We start from the raw sequence: 25,281 nt of genomic DNA, 5'->3' as shown, positions 1-25,281 counted from the left end.
TCAACCTCCGCATTGTTGACAGTTTGGGCCAGATTCATTCTTTGTTGTGTGGAGAGTATCTTGTGCGTTGTAGGAGGTTCAGCAGCATCTCTGGCCTCAACCACTAGATGCCAGTAGCACCCTCCCCCAGTCGTGACAACCAAAAATGTGCCTCCAGATACTGACAGACGTCCAGGCTGGGGGAAGAAAACGGTCCCCAGCCGAGAACTGCTGGTGCAGTGGGACAGCATTTTAGAATGCAAGCAGTAAGTTAAGACATGGAGGAGGGGGGCAGAGAGACTGTAAATATGCTTTATCCCTTCTCACCCCAAAATGGCAAACAAACATTCTTTTATATAATAAGCATGTGTGAATTTTTATGTAGATATAAATTTATAAAAGAGCTGGTTTTTATATTTAGAGGGCAAGATACGCTAAAAGGAAATCAGTGCTGGCAATCTGAATGGAGCCACAAGTAATTGTTTTAATTCTAGATTCAGCTTTGATCAAGAACAAAATTTCCTCCACAGCAAAGTTTCTGCTGTCCACCTTAGCAAAAAGTCCTAGCTCATAGGCTGCTTACTGATTTTAAGTAGTGTGTGAGGTAATTTCAGAAAATAAAAAATGTGGGCAACTTCTTGGATTTAGTTAATCCAAGATTTAGGACGGACCCAGTAGGTGGTGATTAGTGCAAATAACCAGCCGCACTTTGAGTTCCCAAAGAGCCCTGAAACTGCTTCTAGTAAGTAAGTATCTTCAGAATTCAGTGTGCTAAGAAACAGTCATCTTATTCTTTTACAGTAAAAGGCAGTGCTGGTCGTATTTGCATGGTAATTTTGGTATGTTAGTGAGTATACTTAAAGACACATCCCAGAATTCTCTTGGAAATAGAATATTAAATAATGAACTTGAGGTCTCTGTTTCATTGTCTTGATGAGTTCTTGTCATGGAAGAGATGCAGATGTCATTTCATCTGAGTCTTAAAAGGTTGATGTGATTTGTAAAGGCCTTAGAGGCTCTAAGACTCCATGATGGGTCTTCCTGAAGTAGAATATTGACTGCCTTTAAGCGTAAAGCCAAACAACCTGGGGCTTTTAAAGTTGTACGACTAAAGGAAATGGGGCAGCAGAGGCAGTTTTGGAACCTCTGTAGTCACTAGGAGAAAAACCTCCAGAGTTCATGTTATTACATAATTTACTAAAGTGAGGAATGCCAGTGCAAGAAACTGGGGGAGCAGGAATAGTACTATTAAATGCATATTAATAGATGCTCCTAGACAAAGGTATTTATTACATTTATACATTATGTATGTTCAAGAACAATTTATTCATAATTTCTTAATGAATGAAAATTGCAGTGATACTCTGAGAGAGGTTCTACTTGCAATGTTAGCATGTTACTTGTTGGATTCTAAAGTACTCCAAAGGTGCTTTGATACATTCCTGATAGGGATTAACAGTCTACTTTTCTGTTTAAACATCACACAGGGATTACACATTATTTTTCTTCCCAAGCAATCTTCCTCTACCGGTGTGTAAATAGGATTGGTCTCCTTTTTCTCTTAAGCTGAATGCTATCTTTCTGGCTTCACTCATTTGCTTTCTAGCAGCCTCCCCATGTTAGCCTTGCCACATGGTCAGTCTTCTGTTTGGTAGGTTTTATAAATCCTAAAAGTTCTAGTTCAGAAACAGCTCTAATAAACCGAGCACTGGAGGCTATAGCTAAGGAAATTCACCATGTACTTCTGACAAAAAGGGGTTAAAATCTCCATGTTAAAACATTATTTAGTAAACTGAATACATACTACTAAATTAAACTAAAACCCTTACTGGAAAACATTAAATGTAATTAGACTCTACTGCCAATAAGACGAATTGGAAAAGTGTGTAACACTTGAAAACATTAAAGGTAATTAGACTCTACTGTCAATAAGACATGAATGGAAAAGTGTGTAACACTTGTCTGGTTCTCATTTTTCACAGAGTATGAAAACTGCTTCCCTGCCAACTTCTTAAAGTATATTAATAACCTTAGAAAAATAGACAATTCAATAATGACCATTATTGGTGAATTTTGGAATATGACCTTTATATAAGTTTTAGACCAAATAGTTTAGATTTGGGCCATTTTAAATTCAGAATAAGTATTTAGAAACGAGTTATTCTGGGATGGTATGGTTAAATCTCTAATGTAGATCTGGAGAAACTATAAACTATTCTGTATGCTTACTTGGACACTAGAATGGATTTTAAAGGATACTGGATAATTTCATTCCTTTCTTCTGAGGTTACAGAATTTGCATCCATTTTTTCAGCAGCTGTCACAACTGTTGCAAAGGCCTTTTGAGAGAGGACAAAAGAAGATAAAAATCTCGGCCACTGCCCAACATCTTTTATTGCACTTGATGGCTCTGTATTTAAGTCAGGTCAAGCACTGCTGCTGCTGGCAGTTGACACATTTTTAAAAATTATACCAAATTTCAGAGTCTCAAAACTACATTGATGATCACTATAAATAAGTACACAAAAACAGAAATATAGATCAGTGATACAGGATAGAAAAAGCCCAGAGGTAAACCCACACACATATGGTCACCTAATTTACAACAAAGGAGGCAAGAACATACAAGAGGCTGAAGACAGCCTCTTCAATAAGTGGTGCTGGGGAAACTGGACAGCTACATGTAAAAGAATGAAATTAGAACACTCCCTAACACCACACACAAAAATAAACTCCAAATGGATTAAAGACCTAAATGTAAGACCAGACACTATAAAACTCTTAGAGGAAAATATAAGAAAAACACTCTTTGACATAAATCACAGCAAGGTCTTTTTTGACCCACCTCCTAGAGTAACGGGAATAAAAACAAAAATGAACAAATGGGACCTAATTAAAAAAAGCTTTTGCACAGCAAAGGAAACCATAAACAAGACAAAAAGACAACCCTCAGAATGGGAGAAAATATTTGCAAATGAAACAACGGACAAAGGATTAATCTCCAAAATATACAAACAGCTCATGGAGCTCAATATCAAAAAAACACAATCCAATTAAAAAATGGGTGGAAGACCTAAGTAGACATTTCACCAAAGAAGACATACAGATGGCCAAGAGGCACATGAAAAGATGCTCAACATCACTAATTATTAGAGAAATGCAAATCAGAACTACAGTGAGGTACCACCTCACACCAGTCAGAATGGCCATCATGAAGAAATCTGCAAACAATAAATGCAGGAGAGGGTGTGGAGAAAAGGGAACCCTCTTGCACTGTTGGTGGGAATGTAAATTGATACAGCCACTATGGAGAACAGTATGGAGGTTCCTTAAAAAACTAAAAATAGAGTTACCGTATGACCCAGCAATCCCACTACTGGGCATATACCCTGAGAAAACCATAATTCAAAAAGAGTCAGGTAGCACAATGTTCACTGCAACTCTATTTACAACAGCCAGGACATGGAAGCAACCTAAGTGTCCACTGACAGATGAATGGATAAAGAAGATGGGGCACATATATACAATGGAATATTACTCAGCTATAAAAGAAACAAAATTGAGTTATTTGTAGTGAGGTGGATGGACCTAGAGTCTGTCATACAGAGTGAAGTAAGTCAGAAAGAAAAACAAATACCATATGCTAATGCATATATATGGAATCTAAAAAAAAAAAAAAAAAAGGCTCTGAAGAACCTAGGGGCAGGACAGGAATAAAGTCGCAGATGTAGAGAATGGACTTGAGGACACAGGGAGAGGGAAGCGTAAGCTGGGATGAAGTGAGAGAGTGGCATGGACACATACACACTACCAAACGTAAAATAGCTATAGCTAGTGGGAAGCAGCCGCGTAGCACAGGGAGATCAGCTCGGTGCTCTGTGACCACCTAGAGGGGTGGGATAGGGAGGGTGGGAGGGAGCCTCAGAAGGGAGGGCATACGGGAACATATGTATGCATAGGGCTGAGTCACTTTGTTGTACAACAGAAACTAACACAGTATTGTGAGGCAATTACACTGCAATAAAGATCTATTAAAGTATTGAGCTCTCTGCGTAAGAAAAAAAATTAAAAGATAATGGAATGGTTTCTGAATCATCTTAGATTTCAGAGAATTAAGAAACGTGCAGAGAAAAGCAGGAAGCAAAACTATTCAAAGCTGAAAAGCAAAGGGTGCCCTGTATCCTCTACTCTAACCTCCACCTCCCAGGAAAATGCTTATGTTTCTTGGAAGCAGCCAATTATGCATATTTTTAAATGGTGACATTTGTCAAATAGGGCCTTTAACAGAGTTAACTTGTGTAGTTATTCCAATATTTTCTTTTCTTTTATGCAATAAGGGAAATGGTAGTTAATAATGTACTTTTTTATTCTGTGGAATAACGGAACTGACCTAAACTCTTGAGCTTTTGCTAAACATACTAAAATTATTTTGACCTGGCATGGATGCAGAATTGGCTCGGTTGAGGGTGTGGGATCAGAGTGCAGGGGTTTGTGTGGGACTGTTGAGCAGTTAGCTGCTTTTCTGGAGAAACTTGCCAGGTGATGTGTAATGCTTTCCAAACCAAAGACAGGGCACTGAAAAAATAAGAGATGAGTTTCAAAGTACCAAAAGTATAAAAACATTCCAGGAAAGTTGTCATGGGTGGTTAGACGCATAGACAGCTTGCTCTTTCCCCCTGACCTACCTCCGACCAGTCCACAAGGTTGATTAGCCTGCTGCACTCCAGGTGCAGTTTATATGCTATGCAGATGTCTGGGGCGACATTTGGAATACAACCTTCTTCACTTCTCAGTGCTTCATTCTAAAAATAACAGTAAACTAAGATAACTACCTTTCAGAAATGATGAGGAACAAAATCAGACATCAATTAACCTGCTAACCTGAATTTAGTAAGCCAATAAGTGGAGTCTTTGGTTTCCTTTATTTTGTGAGTTGCACATACTCTCCAGTAGTTAGCTGGTTGTTTAGGATGAGGTCTTGGTCAAAATCCCTCTAGCTCCTAATCACTAGGTGAATACAGCCAGGATCAGAAGACAAGCATATTCTTCATTTTCATCATAAATTATTAATTTTTTTCATTTTAATCATTATTCATTATTGAGACTCTAATGCATTTCTGGTTTCCATAAAAGTTCATGGAATTTTGTGGATTTTCAATAAAATGCCACTTCCAACATTTGTAATTACATGAATTCTAGCAATTACTATACTGTATTAATAAATACCAACACACCACTACCAGGGATGTAAGTTATCTCTCAAAGAAGACTATTGTCAACACTGCAGATCCTAACCTCTACAAAACCATCAGTGTTTTTTCAACCTATGTGAAAATGATGGTTCTTATTAAGAAACAAAATCTCTCTCAAACATACACATGGGAATTATATCCTTCCCAAAACTGCTGAAATCGCACCAGTTCTCTTCTGTGACTTACCACTAGCCAAAAAGACGGATTATGTAAAGAGTGTTAATTTGTGGTTTATATAATAAAAATAATTGACATTTTGTGCCTTAAATATGAAATTATCCAAGTACCCCACTACCACCGTCATGGAAAAGTCACTGATGTACATCTTCCTACTCAGTATTCTCTTGTAAGGCTTAGCATGTTTGTGTGCCATTTTGGACAGGAAACCAATACATCGGAACTCTCTTCATAGGTTTTATGGAGTCACTTCGTAAGTATCCTCTGTTGCAAGATTTCTAGGTGTTTAACTGAGTTGATAACGTATTAACAAATTAACAATTTAATATTAACTTAGCAAATTATCAAGAAATTACTTTATGTGTGTGTATATAACTGAAATATAGCTTACTGAGCTGTTTAAAATGATCACATTACCTGGTCATAGGAAAGTTAGTTTTAAAAATGCTCAACTGTCTTGAACTCTCCGTTTAAAGAACAACTTGGAACTGGCAAATGTGTCTGGAGTGTAGCAGTTTTATCCCTGGCATATTGCTGGCTGTCCTCTATACTCAGCTCTGGAGATACTCTCAGAGCAGATCTTTCTTTGGTTTAAAATCCAAGATGAAATACCTTTTTTTTTTTTTTTTTTGCATCAGAAACAATCATTTGGCTCTTTGAAGTAATTTCACTGGGCCATATGGTTTGACCCATTATCTGCTGTTATGTCTGTAAGAAACCTTTATTTTCAAGAGCGGTAGCGTTACACTCAAGTCTTAGTGCCTGTAATCCGGTTTTATCACATGAAGGAGAAGACAATTACGCATGATCAAAAGTTGGCAGTGTTAGTTCATTGGCTTAGAAAAAGCCCGCTAAAAATCTAAAGAATTTAAAAAAATATCTGAAAGAGGTGCAACCCTGAGCTGCCAGTTCCCTGCTCATTAGAACTGCAAATTTACAATACTTTTGTGTGATACATAAAGCGTGGAGTCTGAACTAAAGTGTCAGAGAAATGACTGCTTCTTACCTTGAGGTAATAATATGGGTTGTTGAGTGCGGTGTGGAGGGCGATCCGCGGGGCAGCGTTCAGGTGCTGGCGAAGGGTGTGAGCAGCACTGAAGTACAGCACCTCATGCAGAGGCTGTGTCTCTGGAAGCAGGAGGTATTCTCTGAAACCACCAAAGTCAGGTATCAGCTTTTAGGTAGGCACAGGTCTATTTTCAATAAACCACTTTTGTCAGTCCTCTGTAGAGGGCTGAGCAACTTACCGAGAAAGCAAAATCAACAGTAGCCAAAACCAACCAAATATCAAATCCAGTGCAGCTGCACTCAGAATTCCACCTCTCCGTGTAATATTGTTTAAAACTTGGACTCTCTGGTGTACAAGAAACTATATTTTAGTTCTGCATTAAACTTCTAGGAACAAATGTATATACATTACATTTCTGCTCAAAATCTTTTTTTTTAAAACATCTTTATTGGAGTATAATTGCTTTACAGTGTTGTGTTAGTTTCTGCTGTATAACAAAGTGAGTCAGCTATACGTACACGTATATCCCCATATCTCCTCCCTCTTGCGTCTCCCTCCCACCCTCCCTATCCCACCCCTCTAGGTGGTCACAAAGCACCGAACTGATCTCCCTGAGCTATATGGCTGCTTCCCACTTGGCTCAAAATCTTTAAGGTAGAATTTCTTAAAGTATCAATGAACACGTTCTTAGATTATTTAGGAAACAGAGAGATCCATACTCCTTCTCATAGCAAACATTTAACTCCTGGCAGTGTTAGACACAGGCCTCAGACCTGGAATTAAGAGTTTAGGAAATTCTTTTTTGATCACAGAGATATCTCTCATAGAAGTAATATAGGTAAAGTTCTTTATGTGTTAGACTTCCTCCTTACTTTATAGGCAGAAAAGGCTAAATTTTAGCTTCAGAGTATTAAAAGCAAGGAAATCATTAAACTTTCAATTATTAAAAGAATACGGGGCTTCCCTGGTGGCGCAGTGGTTGCGAGTCCGCCTGCCGATGCAGGGGACGTGGGTTCGTGCCCCGGTCCGGGAGGATCCCACATGCCGCGGAGCGGCTAGGCCCGTGAGCCATGGCCGCTGAGCCTACGCGTCCGGAGCCTGTGCTCCGCAACGGGAGAGGCCACAGCAGTGAGAGGCCCGCGTACCGCAAAAAAAAAAAAAAAAAAAAAAAAGAATACGACTGTTCACTTGGGATTCTTCTGTCTTATTTATGAGCTAGATAATAAACCAGTTTGAATGAAATCTGAACTTAAAACCTAAACCATGAAACATTTCATCTGAATACACAATGAGCCTATCAGCTGGCATGAGGTGTGACAGTGCACGGTTCCTGGGTGGCCTGGAGGGTAGCAAACTGGAAGGGAGAAGCTTTGGCACCCATAACCCAGAGACAGAGTAGTAAGTCACTAACGTGATTAAAGCAGTTAACTCGCATGCCTTCATAAAGATTTCTGGGGCTTAGTCCTGGGCCTAAAGTATTTTGGTCACATGACAGACCTGTATCAGCTCCCTTTCCCACCAGGGCAGGCAGAACCAAGCAGCTCCCTCAGCCCAGCCACTGGGGAAATCACTCTTCTTCCTGGTGTCCTGGCTTTTTTCCCTCCTGGAGAGGATACCAGGGCCTAGAAAAACCCCACCACACCTGCTCCTCCCGTGTGGTCTGGCTCTGAGGAAGAGAGGATGCAGAGAGGGTCCGAACCATGTCCCTCCCTCCCCACCATCTCCGTCCTGCCCGTCTCAAGAGCTCCTGGCCCCCTGCTCATTTAGCTTCCAGATGCTGCTCCTTCTTCAGAGTCATTGGAATAAAACCCATGTGCAAAGAGCATTAGGATTCTGACTTGGCCCTAAGGACCAGCATTCTATACCTCAAGTACTGCTAACATCTGACTCGAGATTAAGCTATTTAGCTGTAGTCTCAGGAATGGTTTCTGTGATGCCAGCTGCCTCCCTGGATGGCTGGCTACCCATTTGTAATTTCTGACCATAAACTTTTCCTGTCCCAACCTCAGGCTGTTTTCTCCCCAATCATTATACATAATGGTCATTAAAAGATCACGTTGGAGTCCTTGCTCTGTAATAAGGACTGGAAATCTACAAGGCAACCAGATAAGAGTCAATTTCAGAAAAAATTTTGTCTCATATTTGTCCTCCTCTCCCTTTTTAACATCTTTATTTAATTTCTAGAGATTCAGATAATTCTCAAGGCAAAAGGCCTTTTGAGATATCCTCAAAGAACCTCCAGAGTCTAAACACTTGCCTGTATTTTGTTTCCACTGGGCTATGTAAGTTGAAAAATACTGACAAAACATCATCATATATTAGGATTTTTATCCAACTCCAAATCTGGAGACTGGCACGGACATCAGCAGTGAGTCTGGCACTGGAGCTCTGCATGATGCTCATTCTAGACTCAGAGCAGAGTCCACAAGCAAAAGAGGCGGTGGTCTGGGGGGAGCTGGTAGGACCACTTAGTATCCACAAGGGCTACAAGGTTGAAGCTAGTATTTTGGTGAAAACAGTAACTTAGAAAGTGGCAACTTATTCTCATTTCTCAGTAGTTTCACCAAGAGCTGCTCATGGCGTACGGGGAACTCTGCTTCCTGGAGTCTGTTGCTTATAGTGATCTTTCAAGGACAGTGGTCTTTGGGGACAGTGTGGGGAAAGAGAGCGGGCCTTCTGAAAGATGTCAGCAGACTGGGACTAACTATGTGACTTTCCCTGGGCTTTAGCTGCCACACGAGTCCTCAGGCCCCATTTAGCTCTAACATACTACAGTCCTCATCTCTTCCCTGCTGGGATACTCAAGCCTGGTAAAGAGAGTAAATCCTGGTATGGAAACTGTTGTGATTTCACAATACAACACATTTCAGTCATGCTCAGCTTTGTTTCAATAACCGCTCAGGAAGGTGAAAAGTCAGGCATATTAGGTCAAAGATCATAAAGGGGAATGGTTGGTTGGTTTCCAAGCCTACAATTTGGGATTTGTGGGAATGCAGAAAGGAACATGACATTTGACCTATAAATTATGCCAGATTATACTGTAAAATCATTTTTAGCAACTACAATGGTCACAACTTGGTAAAAGGGAAAAACCAGGAACTTGGGGCTAGAAACTACAAGAACAGGAAGGCCCAGTGCGGCAAGGTTAATTCTATGAGTTTTCCAAGGTCATTTCTAGCCAGTAGGTCACTTTAGAATTGCACTGTGTCACTTTTACGTGACCCATTTCTCTCACTTTAACCTTCCTTTTGTCATACTTGGCTGATTGTTTCGACCTCTGTCCTGACATTAGTAATTTCTCCCCAGTGACCAGGAACAATGACTCTGCCCCAGAAGTGTCCTGGAAAATGGAACTCTTCACTTTCAAGAAGGACGGGCAATTTATCAGAAAACCACTCTTTGTCTTCAATAACTGAGCTGCTTTTTTTTTAGTACTTGATTCTAGTCAGTGCCTAGCCTGCTGCTGAGTTTGAACTGCCATTAAAAAACAGAATAAGCAATGACAAAGAACAGTTTTTTCCCTATTTAACTATTAAATCATTTTATTTTTCAGACCTCTCATTTTTTTCCTATATGGCATGTCCCACCTGCAGGTGAGGTGTGTGATTTTAAAGAGCTACACAGAGCTGGCTTTTGGGAAATCCAAATAGCAGAATGATCTGGGTTTCCCAAAAAAGGAATCACCTTAAAATACAGGTAGGACTGGTGGACTTCTAAACTGACTCTGAGTACCCTGCTCACCATGCGTCTGTGCTGACATGATCCAGAGTTACACTGGTATCCCTCAGAATTAGAAACCCTTCACTCAGGATAAAATAGGGTATTACAGCTGGGCTGGGCAGTTTTCTGGGTTTGGCCCAGATCCAGCATACTCTGAGCAAAGACAGAGCAAGGATTAAGTGTAATGCAAACACTCTGCTACTAGGGGGAAAACGCTCACTTTTCTGTTTCTTGTTCTGTTTCCATCCCCACCCCCGCCCAGGCCTAATGAACTAGATCAAATTTAAACCTGTGTTCTTGAACTGGCAGTAAAAGAACGAACTAAGCCATCTGCTGAGCCACCTTAATAAGGATGGGAAAGGAATAAAAATTACAAGTCTGCGCTGGACGGAGGGCCTCGAGGAGCAAAAAGCCTAAGCCAGAAGTGTCCCGGACTGGCTGCGGACAGCTACCACACCAGTGTTATTTGGGCAAATAGCCTGATTTTTAGCTCTGAAGAGCAACAACAGACTCACCGCGCCAGACTGTCGATGAAGCTCACGAGCTGTTCTCTGAGGACTTCAAACTTGGTCTGCCTCTTACTTCTGCTTCTTAACTCCTTCATTTCCAATAATGACTATGGATGAAAGAACACACCTTTTCTGGTGATTCTGAGACAGAAAGCCCCTCAGAGGGCAGCTCTGTTGCTCAGGCAGAGGCAGCTCATGCCCCTTCCATACGACAGAATGTACAGAAAAAGAACCAGATCTAAAGGGGTTGTGTTTATCTTTTATTTTTCAGGACTGGGAAGAATCTCTCCTCCTAGGTATTTTGCTTCAAAAAGTATCAAGTGACTTTTCAGGGACAGAGAAGGCCAGCTGACGTCGTGACTAAGTTATAGGGCAGGTGCTCACGAGCCATAACCCGTTAATTCACCTGAGAAGAGGACTCCCAAGAAGAAGAGAAAACCCTTGCTCTTCGCCATGCTGACAGAATAGATTCCACATGCTTTGGTTTGCTTAGATTGATATTTTATTCTACGTGTATCATAACTTGGTATCATGGTTTACAGAAGGTTCTTTACTTTGACAACCAAGATCCTAAAGTTAGAACTATCTGAAAAAGGCTATACTAGACACACTGTGGCTCCATTTCTGCTCTATGCTCAATATGCATTTCTTTAAAAAATCAAGAGAAGTATCTAAAACTAAAGAGTCTCTTCTGAACCTCTCAATTTGATCAAACTGAAACACAAATACATCAGATAAATAATCAGATTCCTTTTTGCAACGAGGTTCCCATTTTCCCTTATTACTAGTTAATTCTCCTTCTCTCTGAGGCTATCGGAACAGTTTCCGCCGACTTCTACATGGAGAATGAGGATAGCAGTGGGATAAAAAGGATGTTCAATTTATAAGTGAGTTACAAAGTCTGCTTTGTTCCTAGTTGTGGTTTAAAAATGAAAACAAAAACATCCAGGCAGAGCTAATCTAGAGCACACGGGAGCATCAGGGGATGTGGCTGGAAGGATAAGAAAGTGATCTGACCTTCTGAAGATGATAGAGGTCTGTCTTCTCAAGTCCCTTTGACTGTGACTCAGAAGTATCTTCTTCTTCTTCTTTGGCTTCTGCTTTTAATACAAAACCAACATACAGCGCTTGGGTAAATCCACTTAAGAGAACAAACATTTCTACTACTCCAAGGGAAATAAAATTTCATCCTTTTTTTTTTTTTTTAATGTGGCAGGGGATCAAGGTTCCAACACATAAATGATTTCTTCCAGAAGCTGAAGGTCAATAAATATTACATAAGTTATGCTGCAGAGAGGTCTTCAAAGAAACCAGCTACTGAATTTTAAAAATGTGACCAACAGTGAGAACAAAACAAAATACAAACAAATCCCCTCAAACCAACAGGAAAAAAAATCTCCAAATCTTTGTGCTGTTATAAATGGCTTTTAAGAAACAAACAAATTTAAGTTATGGTCCTTTGATTATGCCATGATTGATGTAAACAATACAAACCTACACCCTGGCAAACGTGGCCTGGATCTTCCCATGCACTATATTTGATGTGCTATTTAAGTCTGAAGTGGGTAGTGCATAAAAGTTTTGAAATAATCTACTGAAATACAAACTGCATCATGGTTCTTTAACAAAGGAAACAGAAAACCGTATCTGGTAAAAGGTGTAGTTGTGTTTCCAGAGAACATGAGGTTCTAACAGCCTCTTCCTGGTGCAGGGCAGGTTTTAGGAACCTCACACTCACATGGCTTATTTGGCCAAACCTAAGACAGGAAGATGCAGCCGGAGAATCTGCCTTGTTCTCGAAGAATAAATTTCTTTTTAGCTATTGATAAATCTTGGTTCAAGAAAGATATGATTTAAGGTTAAAATATCTAATAAATTCTGTCCCATTTCATTAACATGTAGCAGAGCCTTAAAAATAAATCTGATATGACACTCTGACCTACTGAACCCTCCAAATGTAACTTTAAACCTAAACTGTAATGTGTAATAACTGTCAAGGAACTAGAGATAGAATACAGTCAAACTGTATGCTTGTCCAATACGGGAGGGTGGGGTTAATTTCACTTTATTAGTAATAATGTGCCACTTTTGAAAATAGAAAAGTACATTTATTCAAGACACTGGTTTTGCTTCAACTTACAAAATTCTTTATACTTCAGACTGTTAGTCATCTTAATTACCAACCTTCCCATTTCTAAAAGCTGCGTTCCTTTATTTAATAGTAGCACATCACAGGATTTGTTCACTAGCTTATGTTACATGAACTCTAATTATTATAATATCTGCAGTTTCATTTTACAAAAATCCCTGAGTCCGATTTTGTAAAAGATTGAAATTTACCTAATTTATCTTATATTCTTCTAAGTCTTTTACCCTGTTTATATCCTTAAGGGCAGCCCCTCACTGTCCCAGTGACCCTAATTAGGTGGCGACTGTGAATCGGTGAGAAAAAAACAATGAGCTGGTGATTAAATAAGAGGTGGGCTCCAGGCTGGGCACTACCCTAGCTAGCTACGAGATCTCAAGCAAGCTCCTTCCTCTTCCTGGGCTTTAGTTTCTGTTGCAGCTGGACTCAATAATCTCTATGCTACCAATTTCCAGCCCTTTCAAATGTTTATGATTTGAAAATGGTTCGGCTCACTTGTCCTGCAAATACACTGCAGAGCAATAATGCCTGCGCGTGATCTGGAGGGAGCCCCTGGTACCATGGGGTGGCACTTCCTCACGCTCATGCCCCTCCAGTCAAGCAGGCTGGCTCTTTCATTTTGCACTGGCTCAGCACTCATGGGGCCTAGCACTGCAGCTATGGAGAGAGAGGGAGGGATTCAGCAAAAGAAGTTTCCTAAATCTAAAGGATTTAAAGACAAAGGGACACTTGCCAAACACAGAAAGGATTGATAGGGACATTCCAAGTGCAATGTTTTCACCACGCCTTGGTTCGATCCGTGTGCTTATACACCAAGTTGCCTCTTTTCCCCAGACCCCATTAAAAATTTCCCTAAATAGGGGAAAATAAGAAGCGCACAGTCATTTTGCTTGTTTTACTGAAAGAGTACTATACTTTGGTGCTGGAAACAGAGCAAGGGAAGAGCCCATGAAAAGTTAAACATCAGTATCAATCCACCGAGCCCCCTCAGAACAAAGAAGTTCTGGAGCATCAGAGTGCTGAACAGGCTACCTGTGCACAAGCAGGCATCTCAGCGTTCGGCAAACATAACGAATCCTGTGCAGGTCATGCAAGGTAAAGGAAACTGCGCCCTCCTCCCACACTGAGGAATGCCAGGCTGCCGCAGTTCCCTGAGGACTGAAAGATTCAAGCTTTGTAAACCTGATGAAAGCAAACCTCATGCATATTTTGGTAATCAGCGTGCCAGTGAGCCTCACTGTTGTGAAAGCAGTTCACAGCTATTAATTTTCAGGCTTACAAATAATTTATGCAGTGTTTTTGAAATCTATAAAGAACTTGATGAAATGCTTAAGAAAAACATCTAAAAGGAGTCCTTAATGATGATGCCCTGCTACTCTCTCCTATCTTTTTGATTTCCTTTTGCTGCCCTTTTGGTTTTCTCCCCTAAGCTAAGTCCTCAAAACTGTCCATCTGGAGAAAGAAATTTTTTTTCCTGCCCATTTGATAGTTTTCATTGTTCAAACCAAATCTGGAAGAGAACCATTTGGCTTAGTTGTGGTTGTCACGTTGTGCTATTCTGAGGCTTGGTATACTTACTGACTGATCACAAACTACGTGACCTCTTCATCTCTCAACACATCAGAACGTGGGGTTTTCCATGTTACTTTATAGTTAAATGACTGTCATAGCCAGTAGAATTGGCCAGATATTATATTCTCACCATCAAGGCTCTGAAACTGGGCCAGGAACTCCTCTATTCTCTTTGCTGTGTTGCCAAGCTGCTTTTCAGAAGCGGACTTAAAAACCTTGAAACACTTCTGAAGCATGGCCATCAGGTCATCCTTTGCCAACATCCTAGAACAGAATCAGTGACAGGAGATGTAATATAACTGGAAAATTCATGTACTTAAAAAACACTGTCTACATTTTAAATGTTTCTGGTCAGAAGAAGATGGTATAAAATGCTTCATTGGTAGCTACCAACTTTTTTGCGGGAGACTTTCCTCAATGTATGTGATATTCAGAAGTATTCAGAAGAGTTCTCGTGATAAAGCTCAACTTGGAAAGTTTACAATCTGGGTTCATGGCCTGGTTCTGGCACTTACTATGTTTGTAATATAGAACACTTTACTAAACGTCTTTGATCTTTGGCTTCCTTGCCTGTAAAATGGAAATAGGAAATCACCTATTTCACAAGGCAGATGGAAGCTTAAGAATTCAATAAGAAGATGCATTTGAATGAAGACTCTAGCACAGTGCTTACCACACAGCAGGCATTTAAGGTTAGTTTCCCTTTCCTTCAGATCTAAACATAAATAAGAGTCAAGAACCGTCTGCTGAGGATGTAACACTCATGCTAAATGAAACCTTGTTTGAAATGACCAAAAAACTATTATCAGTGATTCCTTTATTATTTTAGCTAGGCTTTATATCTTCTATGGGCTTTGTTAACACCAATCAGTAAATCCACTGAACTTTAAAACTAGTAGGCAGTTCTGCTTGTTCTATATAGCACAGGTAGAATGATTCTGTAATTCCTTCAAGGCCATAGAGGAAATCTTTGTTAGACATGGAAAATGAACACAGATATTCTAAAATTAAGATCCTGTTTTCAGGGTCATTACTTATAGGATCTCTCCCCTAAGATCATATTCAGTAACAGATGAAAGTACAATGATTAAAAGTTCTTACATTAATCATGAAAGAAAACAATCAGCCAAACCCAGAATATGGGTCATTGTGTAAGAAAACTATCTTATGTTTGACGTTTTTCATAGTAAAAAATTTGGGGAAAATACTATTATTACTAAGTTAGAGAAAAAAATGAAGCTAGGTAGACTATGATTACCTCAAAATTAAGCTGGTTACTTCAACTAAAATTTAAACCCAAACCAAAAACAAAAAAAACAAACAAAAAAAGACCCAGAACAGAGCAAACAAAGAAAACAGTCACACAACCAATAAACACAGAAACTGGCAGGGGTGGACAAAACGTAAACTTTTCCCTAGTTTTAAGAATATAAAATCTTCTCTTCCTCTTTCTACAACAATGAAATAATTATCCAAAGTGTAATCTTTATCTGTGAATGAAAGGCAGCTAACAAACAGGTCAAAGACAACAAAGCCAACACATTTAATTCTTGATTACATTTGAGATTATTTTAAATTTCTGGCTTTCTATTGCCCAGATGGAGTCAAACTATTAAGAGAAGAGAGTTAACTCGAAGTCAGATACGGTTGAACAATCTGTCATACCCGAACTTAAGCCCTACTCAGACTAGATCAGCATTTCCAGGCTCCAAGGAATCCCGGGCACTGGCTTGCTATAAGGGCAGAGGCTGAGGAAACGCTAGAGGAGGTCTAACCTGCAGGAGCAGCACCCTGAGGCCTAGCTCCCCAGGCCACAGGCAGCCACACCTCACATCTCTTTGCAGCTTACAGAACTGAATACTGGGGAGGGCAAAGCCCAGCCTATTATTCATTTTCAGGATGCAATAAAAAATGGCATTATGGGGCTTCCCTGGTGGCGCAGTGGTTGAGAGTCCGCCTGCCGATGCAGGGGACACGGGTTCGTGCCCCGGTCCGGGAAGATCCCACATGCCGTGGAGAGGCTGGGCCCGTGAGACATGGCCGCTGAGCCTGCGCGTCCGGAGCCTGTGCTCCTCAACGGCAGAGGCCACAACAGTGAGAGGCCCACGTACCGCAAAAAAAAAAAAAAAAAAAAAGAAAAAAATGGCATTATGTCACATAATTTTGAAATCTAACTTTAGTAGTCATACTTTTTCATGTGGCATTTGATTGGAAGGGGTAGCTCTTTCATCTCAGGTATAAACTTCCAGGGATTCAGACAGTTATTACTCTTTTTATTCTTAGCCAAAGACTATGTTCTTATTGTTTCCAGAGTAACAAAAGACCTTATAAGTTCCCAAGTACTCTCAGGTTTAATATAAAACAAGACTTGAAGTAAGGCTGATTAGAGCAAATAATGTGAACAACCCAATAAAGTCATTAATTGAAAATTTTCAATTAAATTATATATATTTACACAAAGAACTAAGATGCCTGCTATCATCACTATTAATCAGCATCATTCTAGAATCTATTCTACATCAAGAAAAAAGAAGCAAGTGGTACAAATATCAGAAAGGAAGATGAAATTTATTATTTGCACAGGATACAACGGTAAGGTTAGAAAGTCTAAGAAAGCTACAGAAGAATTAAAGAATGTAAAAAGGGTGGGTGCATATAAGGCAAATACATATGTGTGTGTATATGTACACACACGTCAATACCTTACATTTACATGTAATCAATATCTTAACATTAAACTATGGAAAAAAGAGCATGTTCAAAATGGCAACAAAAACTATAAAATATTATGACAAACGTGTAAGACACAGCAAAAAAATGAAAGCCCTGAATAGACATTTTAAGTTCTAACTCTCAATACCGTAAAGATATAAATTCACTCCAAATTAATCCAAAATTTAACACTTTCTGAAACAAAATTCCAGTGGGCATTTTTTAAAAGCCAAAAAAAAATCACTCTGAAATTAATCTGGAAAAATAATTGTTCCTAAAACAGAGGAACAAAGTGTGTATACTTGAGTGTTATGTAGTGAGTGGGGCTATTAATATATCAAAAGGTATAAGCTACAATGATTAAAATCAGATGGTACTTTGTATAGGAATAGACAGGACGATAGAAGGAAATAAGAGTCTAGAAAGAGATCAAGGGATATATGAGAATTTGGTACATGACACAACGGTACCACTTCAAATATAGTGAGTGGGGAAGAGATGGGGAGTATTGGAAATAACTAGTTTGAAAAAAAACAGATCATTACCTCAATATATTTCAGAAAGAATAAAAATGTTGGGGAGGGGAAAGAACCAGTCCATCAATCATGAACTACTGGAAGAAAAAAGAAAACTATTTAAGTCTGGTAACATCCAGCATCAGCAAGAGTACAGGGAAATAAATACTGATACATTGTTGGTGCAAGTGTACAATAGTGTTTATATTTTAGACTCAGAAAGTCTATGTATTTATTTTGTGGAAATAAATATACTAACGTGCAAACACAAACTCACCCTCAGTGATTACTGTTTGTAACAACAGAGAATTAGAAACAACCTAAACATATATCAAACAAGGGACTAATTAAATAAAGTGTTACACTTTCAAAACAAGGGATACTACATAGTGGGGATAAATAATGAAGTAATACAAGTGATGACAGCTAATATTTCTATGCACAGGTATGTATACCAGGCGTCATTTGATCTCCACAACACTGTATGATGAGATACTATTATTATTCCCATGTTAAGAGATGAGAAAACAGAGGCACAGAAGACTCAAGTAACTTGCCCAGAGTCTGGCTGGCAAAGCTGGGATTTGAACCCAGTCTGGCTGGGCATCCGTGCTCTTACCAATGATCTTATAGTGCATCTCAAGACACAATGTCCATGGTAGAATATTAGGAGCAAAACAAATAACTACCATGACAAAAACCAATCAGACAAATCCAAAAAACAAAAAAAATGCAAATTGTGGAACACTGTATAGTATGACTTAATATATGTTTGTGCCTGAAAAAAAAAAATATGAAAGTACAAACTGCCAACAGTGGATGACTGGCTTTCAAAGTTATATAACACAAGGGGTAATGTCAGAAAAGTACTGTTACGTTTTCATTTAGATTACTGTTAGAGTGACTCCAGCAAGCACTTTGGACAAACCACATCTAATTGAACAAAATTAACTAAAAATGACTAAAAAATAAAAATTAATTTTATCCCCCCAAAGTTTGTTACATATAGCGGTCCAAATAGAAAATTAAGGATTGAGGGACTTTCCTGGTGGCACAGTGGTTAAGAATCCACCTGCCAATGCAGGGGACATGGGTTCGAGACCTGGTCTGGGAAGATCCCGCATGCCGCGGAGCAAAAAAGCCCGTGTGCCACAACTACTGAGCCTGTGCTCTAGAGACCGCGAGCCGCAACTACTGAGCCCATATGCCACAACTGGTGGAGCCCGCACACCTACAGCCTGTGTTCCCCAACAAGAGAAGCCACTGCAATGAGAAGCCCGCACACCGCAAGGAAGAGTAGCCCCCGCTCGCCGCAACTAGAGAAAGCCCATGTGCAGCAACGAAGACCGAATGCAGCCAAAAAAAAGAAGAAAATTAGGATTGAGTCTAGCCACCAGACCAGCATTTTTCAAACTGGGTTTTCAAAATGGGTTTCAACCATTGTTAGTCAAGAAACCATTCAGTCATTCATTCAGTCAGTCATTCAATAAACATTTACTGAATACTTACTAATACCAGGCACGGTTCTGGGCATTTAAGATACACCTCAGTGAATCAAAAAACCCTGTCCTCATGAAACTGACATTCTAGCTGGGCTGGGGGGTGGTGCAGAGATAACAAACACTATGTCATATTACTATATATATGTTAAAAATTGGTATTACGGAAAAATATTGAGCAGAGTTAGGGGGGAGGGTTTGAGGGCAGGTAGGTTTCAATTTTAAAATAGTTATTAGGCCTCACTGAGATGACATTTGATCAAACATGTGAAGGAGGTAAGAGAGCCATACAAGAACGTAGGAGAAGAACTTTTCCTGAGAGAAAACAATGCATGCAAAGGCCCTACAGTGGGTATATGTCTGGCCTGTTCAAAAAAACAAGGAGGCTGAGGTTACATAAGTGGAAGTCGAGACCGAGTGGTAGGCAATGAAATCAGAGAGAGGGAATGAAGGGCTAGATCATGTATGGTCATTGTATAGATGGTGGTTGTACCCTGAGTGAAAACGGGAGTTTTGAGCAAAGGAGTGACATTATCTGACATATTTTAATAGGATTATTTTGACTGCTATTTTGAGAAAAACCTGTAAGGGAGCATACGTGGAAGCAAGGAAGCCGGTTAGGAGGTGATGGCAATAATCCAGATGAGAGGTGACGGTGCCTTGGACAATGGTGGTACCAGTGAGGGAAGGTGACAAGAAGAGGTTTGGTTCTTGAAATATTTTGAAGGCAGAACCCAAGTTTTTGGCTTTGAACAATTGGAAGGATAGGGAGACTGAAGGAAGATTCTAGGTTTCAGGGGAAGATGAGACATTCAATGTTGAACATGTTAGCTATGAGCTGTATATCAGACATCCAAGTGCAGGTGTAAACAGGCAGATGGACATAAGAATCTGGCACTGAGGAGAAAAGCGTGGGCTCTTGATTAAGCCCTGGGGCACCGTAATGTTAGGATGTCAGGGAGCAGAGAAATTACCAAAGACTGAGGGGGAGGTGCATGCACTGAGGTAAGAGGAAAACCAAGAGAATCTAGGCCCTAGAAGTCATTAAGGAAGCAGTGATGAACTGTGCTAGATGCTGATAATAGGTTAATGCAAATGAAGACAGAATTGATCATTAGAAACATTTAGCAACATGAGGGTTGCCGGTGACCTTAATCAAAGTATATTGCTAGAGCAGAAAAACCAAATCAGTTAAAGAGAGAAGAGAGGAGAGAAACTGGAGATAGTGTGACGATGCTTTCAAATTTTGGTGGATTCCATCTAGCATTTACTTTAAAAGAAATAGAATAAAATTGAAAAGTAAATACAGTTGTCCCTCGGTATCCATGCGGGATCGGTTCCAGAACCCCTGAAGATATAAATATCCGAGGATGCTCAAGTCCCTTATATTAAATGGCATAATATTTGCACATAACCTACGCATATCCTCCCAGATACTTGGAATCATCTCTAGATTACTTATAATATCTAATACAGTGTAAACGCTATGCACATAATTGCAAATACAATATAAATACTATGTAAATAGTTGCCAGTGCGTAGCAAATTCACACACTTTTTTTTCTACTTTTTAGAACTTCTTGGCATTTTTTTTTTTAATATTTTCAATCTGTGGTTGGTTGAATCCATGGATGTGGAACCTGCAGATACAGAGAACAAACTGTACCAAAGTCTAAAAGTTTGAAAGCCAGCATGCTGGACTACTTTAAGGAGAAAAGGAAAAACAAACGCATCTAAGACACGTCTCATTAATGCTGAAAAAGCTATTTATCTTTAACCAACTTGATTAAGTGATATCACTTTTGCGTAAATGGTTCGAAACAGACTGTGATACTTCATGTGTTGAAAGCTTTATAGATTGTTATTTTTAAAAAAAAGTTTCCTTAACTGAGACAGAAAGAGAATCATTTAGCAACCACGTAAAAGCAATCATCCTGCAGGGCAATGAGTGTGCTGCTTCACCATGTAGAAAGGCAATAAGTTCTGGTTAAGTACTGAGTATAGAAACGTCTGATTGAGAACAAGCTAGAAGGAGAAACCGGCCAACCCATGGCTAACGCAAAGGTCTTCGGAATAATGAGTTCTCAAGTTCTAAACAGATACTACCAGTATAAAACAGCTTCCAAAAATATTCAAACCTGCAAATAGATCAACAAAGGCTAGAAGAAAGCAAAACAAAAAGGCTTACCAAAAAAACATTCACAGAGACTGTCTTCTTCCAAGACAACACAACAAAGTAATCACATATGATCCTAACAAGTGAAATAGAAACCAAAACTATGCATAATTCCTTTCAACACTGATATTTCACATTAGATGCCACTTCCTCCAAGAAACTGCTCGACCTCCCAAACAGAGGTTAACTGTCCAGTCTTTTAGTTCCTTAGTGCCCTAGACCTCACCCAGCACAGCACTTATTACTCTGTATTCGACCTGCCTGTCTACTTATCCACTTTCATCTCCCACTGGGCCAAAATTCAGTGTGGGTAAGGACCCACACTGTGTCATCTTTGTCATCAGTCAGTGACTGCACGTATCAAGTATTAAAAAAACATTTTTTTAATGGATGAACAAGGCAGTGGCCATGCACTGAAAAAGAATTTCATGACCTAACGTGAAGAATAATTTCTCTATTTTCACATTGGCTCATGGAGGGGAGCACCTGAAAGGCACGGGGCCCTTTGTGGAACCCCATGCTCTTTTCAGTATGTCAAAATGAATCAAGTTAACGCTACCATATGGTTAGAGACAACTTTAGCAACATAAAATATATACCTATTTTATTGATGTACTACAAAAGTACAATCCTGAGTTCAGGAGAAATACAGTTGTCAAACTCAGGTTGATCAGCAATTTCTGATTTTTTAAATTAATATTTCTTAGCTACCTGTTCATTTTACTAGCAGAAAAGTGGCAGTACGCACTAAATTTTTAATAAAGAAAAACAAAATACAAATGCAGATCTTGTTTCTGTTTATTGAGATAAAAACCATTGTTCACTATTAGCAGTGGAATACCTTAGTCTAGTTTTGGAACTAATTTGAGATCAAGTGCCTAAAGCCATCCAGCTTCTTTTTCTTTGATGGCTTCATTTTTTCCCCTCAATTTTTTGTACCCCTTTATTATTCCCCTTTATTTTCTAGAACAGCGTTTCTCAAAGTGTGGTCCCTGGACCACCTGTCCAAATGTGGTGAAGTGCTTCTTAAATGCAGATTCCTGCTGACCACCACACCCAAGTGCCCAGCAGTCAGATCAGAATCTTTGTGGGGAGGGTAGAAATCTATACATTTAATACCTCGACTGATTCTTATGTACACTAAAGTCTGAAAACCATTACTCCAAAAACAGTGCCACTCAGCATCTTCTGCTTTAAAATGAACTTCAACAATTCAGCTGTTTGATTTTACCAGCAGCACACAGAAAACTGTGGAGGGCCTGATATGATGCAAATTCAGGATTAGCAATCCCTGTTCTAAAAGAAATCATATTTTAGTGGTGCACTCTCATATAGCTTCCGCATGGATAAATTTTGATCATCAAAAGTTAGATTATTGCTATTTAGGAAGCACCTCATATACTGTGGAGCTGTGTCATTTTTCATAACAAGATCTTTAAATATCATCAAAATTTGATCTGCAAAGTCAGGAAACTGCATTATTTAGACTCTAAATCTCTAACCTCTTTGAACTAAGCTAAAGTGATCACATGTTAATATTATTACTTGAGTCATGTTTTTTTAACTCAATGAAAGCTGAGCTGACCTGCTAATATATTACTGTTTAACTCAAAAGCCTTATTCAGGAATTAGAATAATCTCTTTCAGCCTAACGTAAATTCCCTCAGCTATCACTCAACTTCAATTTACAAATGTGTTTCTATGGCAAGCTCATAAGGTTGCACTTGGGATAAGCAGACTAGACACTGTGGCTCCTTTCATGTACATGCCTGCACACTGTGCCAAGATGACTAGTGTCAAGATGGGAGGGGGTCTGAGGCCACAGAAGCTTGCTCTGCTGGCTCATTTTTAAATTTTGGGGGCTTCCCTGGTGGCGCAGTGGTTGAGAGTCCGCCTGCCGATGCAAGGGACACGGGATCGTGTCCTGGTACGGGAAGATCCCACATGCCGCAGAGCGGCTGGGTCCGTGAGCCATAGCCGCTGAGCCTGCGCGTCCAGAGCCTGTGCTCCGCAACAGGAGAGGCCACAACAGTGAGAGGCCCATGTACCGCAAAAAAAATAAAATAAATAAAAAATTAAAATAAATACAATACAATACAATACAATAAATAAAATTTTGGGTACGCTCTCATCATGGACTACTGGCCACAAACCCATATAAATTTATTTTTATTCTCGAATAATTGGAATACCAGGGCTGAAAAACTGACTGAACTTCGTTTGAAGATTCAGATTTAAATTCCAGCTCTGCCAACTGCAGAAAAGTCACTCAATGGTTCTGGCTTTGGTTTCCTATTGGGGAAAAACAATGGGATAACTCTAGATGAGGGATTTTCAGTTGACGGGGTGGGGGGCACAGTAAATTCTCCTAAGAAGAGGGGCACACTTTTCATTACCCCCCAATCTAAGAACCACTGCTGTGGTGCTCCACTGGCACTGCTGGCAGAGGGCAGTGTGCTTCAGTCCAGCTGAGCTCTCATGGGCCTATAAGTTGAGGACTTTATGATTTATGTCAACCCATAAAACCTTATTACTGAAGCATGGTTTTTCAAATTTTAAAAATTATCTGTCTACTGTTGGATTTTTATGTGGCTGTCTAGAAATTTTCTCCGTTAGAAAAAAGGTCAATGTTTCCTCTTAATGTCTTTCATGCCTGACGAGGAAAAGCCACTCACCCAGCTCAATGCTCGGTTAGCGTAATTTTTACCACATTCTGTTCCCAAATTGTGTTTTAACTTAAATATACCCTTATATAATGACACGCAGTTGAGTGAAAATTAACCAACTCATATCCTGTAAAAGAATGTGGTCTTCATGCTCCAGGAGTTGACTGAGAGAGCAAAGGTCATGGAAGACATGCAGAACCATTGTACTCATGTCAGATTATGACATATTATAAATGCATGCTCTCATGCCACGGTGCAACTGAGCCCACGCGCCACAACTACTGAGCCCGCGTGCCTCAACTAGAGAGCCTGCGTGAGGCAAAGTACAAAGCCCACACGCTCTGGAACCCACACGCCACAACTACAGAGCCCAAGTACCCTGGAACCCATGCGCCACAACTAGAGAGAGAAAACCCGCACACCACAGCTAGAGAGAAGCCCACACGCCGCAACAGAAAGAGCCTGTGTGCCGCAACAAAGATCCCCATGTGCCACAATGAAGACCTGACGCAGCCAAAGAAAAAAAAAAGTTAAAAAAAAATGCATGCTCTCCACACATCAGTGTCTGCTGCCTACATTTTAAAATAACTGTGATGTAAAATTCTATAGGTCTTTTTCCGCTCATGAATACTTGACATTTTTCAACATTATTACAAGTTCCTTGTAAATATTTCTTAATTGAGATATAACTGACATATAACACATTAGTTACTGGTATACAATACAATATATGTGTATTTTGTGAAATGATCACCACAATAGGTCTAGTTAACATCTGTCAACTCATGTAGTTACAATTTTTTTCTTATGATGAGAACTTTTAAGATCTACTCTCTTAGCAACTCTCAAAATACACGATACAATATTATTGACTATAGTCACCCTGCTGTACATTACATTCCCAGGGTTTATTTATTTTACAACTGGAAGTCTGTACCTTTTGACCACCACCAATTTTGCCCACCCCCCCACCTCTGGCAACCACCAATCTGTCCTCTGTATCTATGAGTTCAGTGTTATGGCAGGATTTCCTTCTTTTTATTTCTGAATAATACACACACACACACACACACACACACACACACATATCTTGCTTATCCATTCATCCACTGATGGACACTTAGGTTGCTTCCATGTCTTGGCTATTGTAAACAATGTTGTAATAAACATAGGGGTACAGATATCCTTTTGAGTTAGTGCTTTTGTTTCCTTCTGATAAATACCCAGAAGTGGGATTGCTGGGTCATAAAGTAGCTCTATTTTTAATTTTTTGAGGAACTTCCACACTGTCTTCCATAGTGGCTGCACCAATTTACATTCCAACCAACTGGGTACAAGTGTTCCCTTTT

General features: G+C 39.7%; 1 protein-coding gene across 4 annotated transcripts in view; it reads right to left on the bottom strand.

Moving 5' to 3' along the window:
* Nucleotides 1–1,238: 1,238 nt before the first annotated feature.
* Nucleotides 1,239–25,281, bottom strand: part of ORC3 (origin recognition complex subunit 3) — a 62,689-nt gene continuing 38,646 nt past the window's right edge. For 2 of the 4 annotated variants that reach the window (XM_081250406.1, XM_081250408.1), the window contains exons 14-20: nt 14,495–14,628; nt 11,664–11,746; nt 10,653–10,753; nt 6,415–6,556; nt 4,665–4,781; nt 2,239–2,318; nt 1,239–1,687 (exon numbers count right to left, since the gene is read on the bottom strand). In XM_081250406.1, the coding sequence (XP_081106532.1) occupies nt 1,582–1,687; nt 2,239–2,318; nt 4,665–4,781; nt 6,415–6,556; nt 10,653–10,753; nt 11,664–11,746; nt 14,495–14,628 (763 nt within the window). In that variant the 3' untranslated portion in view covers nt 1,239–1,581. Of the gene's footprint in view, nt 1,695–2,238; nt 2,319–4,664; nt 4,782–6,414; nt 6,557–10,652; nt 10,754–11,663; nt 11,747–14,494; nt 14,629–25,281 lie in introns of all 4 variants that reach the window. The other 2 variants (XM_081250409.1, XM_081250407.1) reach the window with 2 other exon arrangements.

The sequence above is a fragment of the Mesoplodon bidens genome (assembly GCF_964165515.1).
Source record: "Mesoplodon bidens genome assembly, chromosome: 12".
Classification (NCBI taxonomy): domain Eukaryota; kingdom Metazoa; phylum Chordata; class Mammalia; order Artiodactyla; family Ziphiidae; genus Mesoplodon; species Mesoplodon bidens.
Note: the sequence above shows the minus strand (reverse complement) of the source record. Positions and strands in the feature narration are given on the sequence as shown.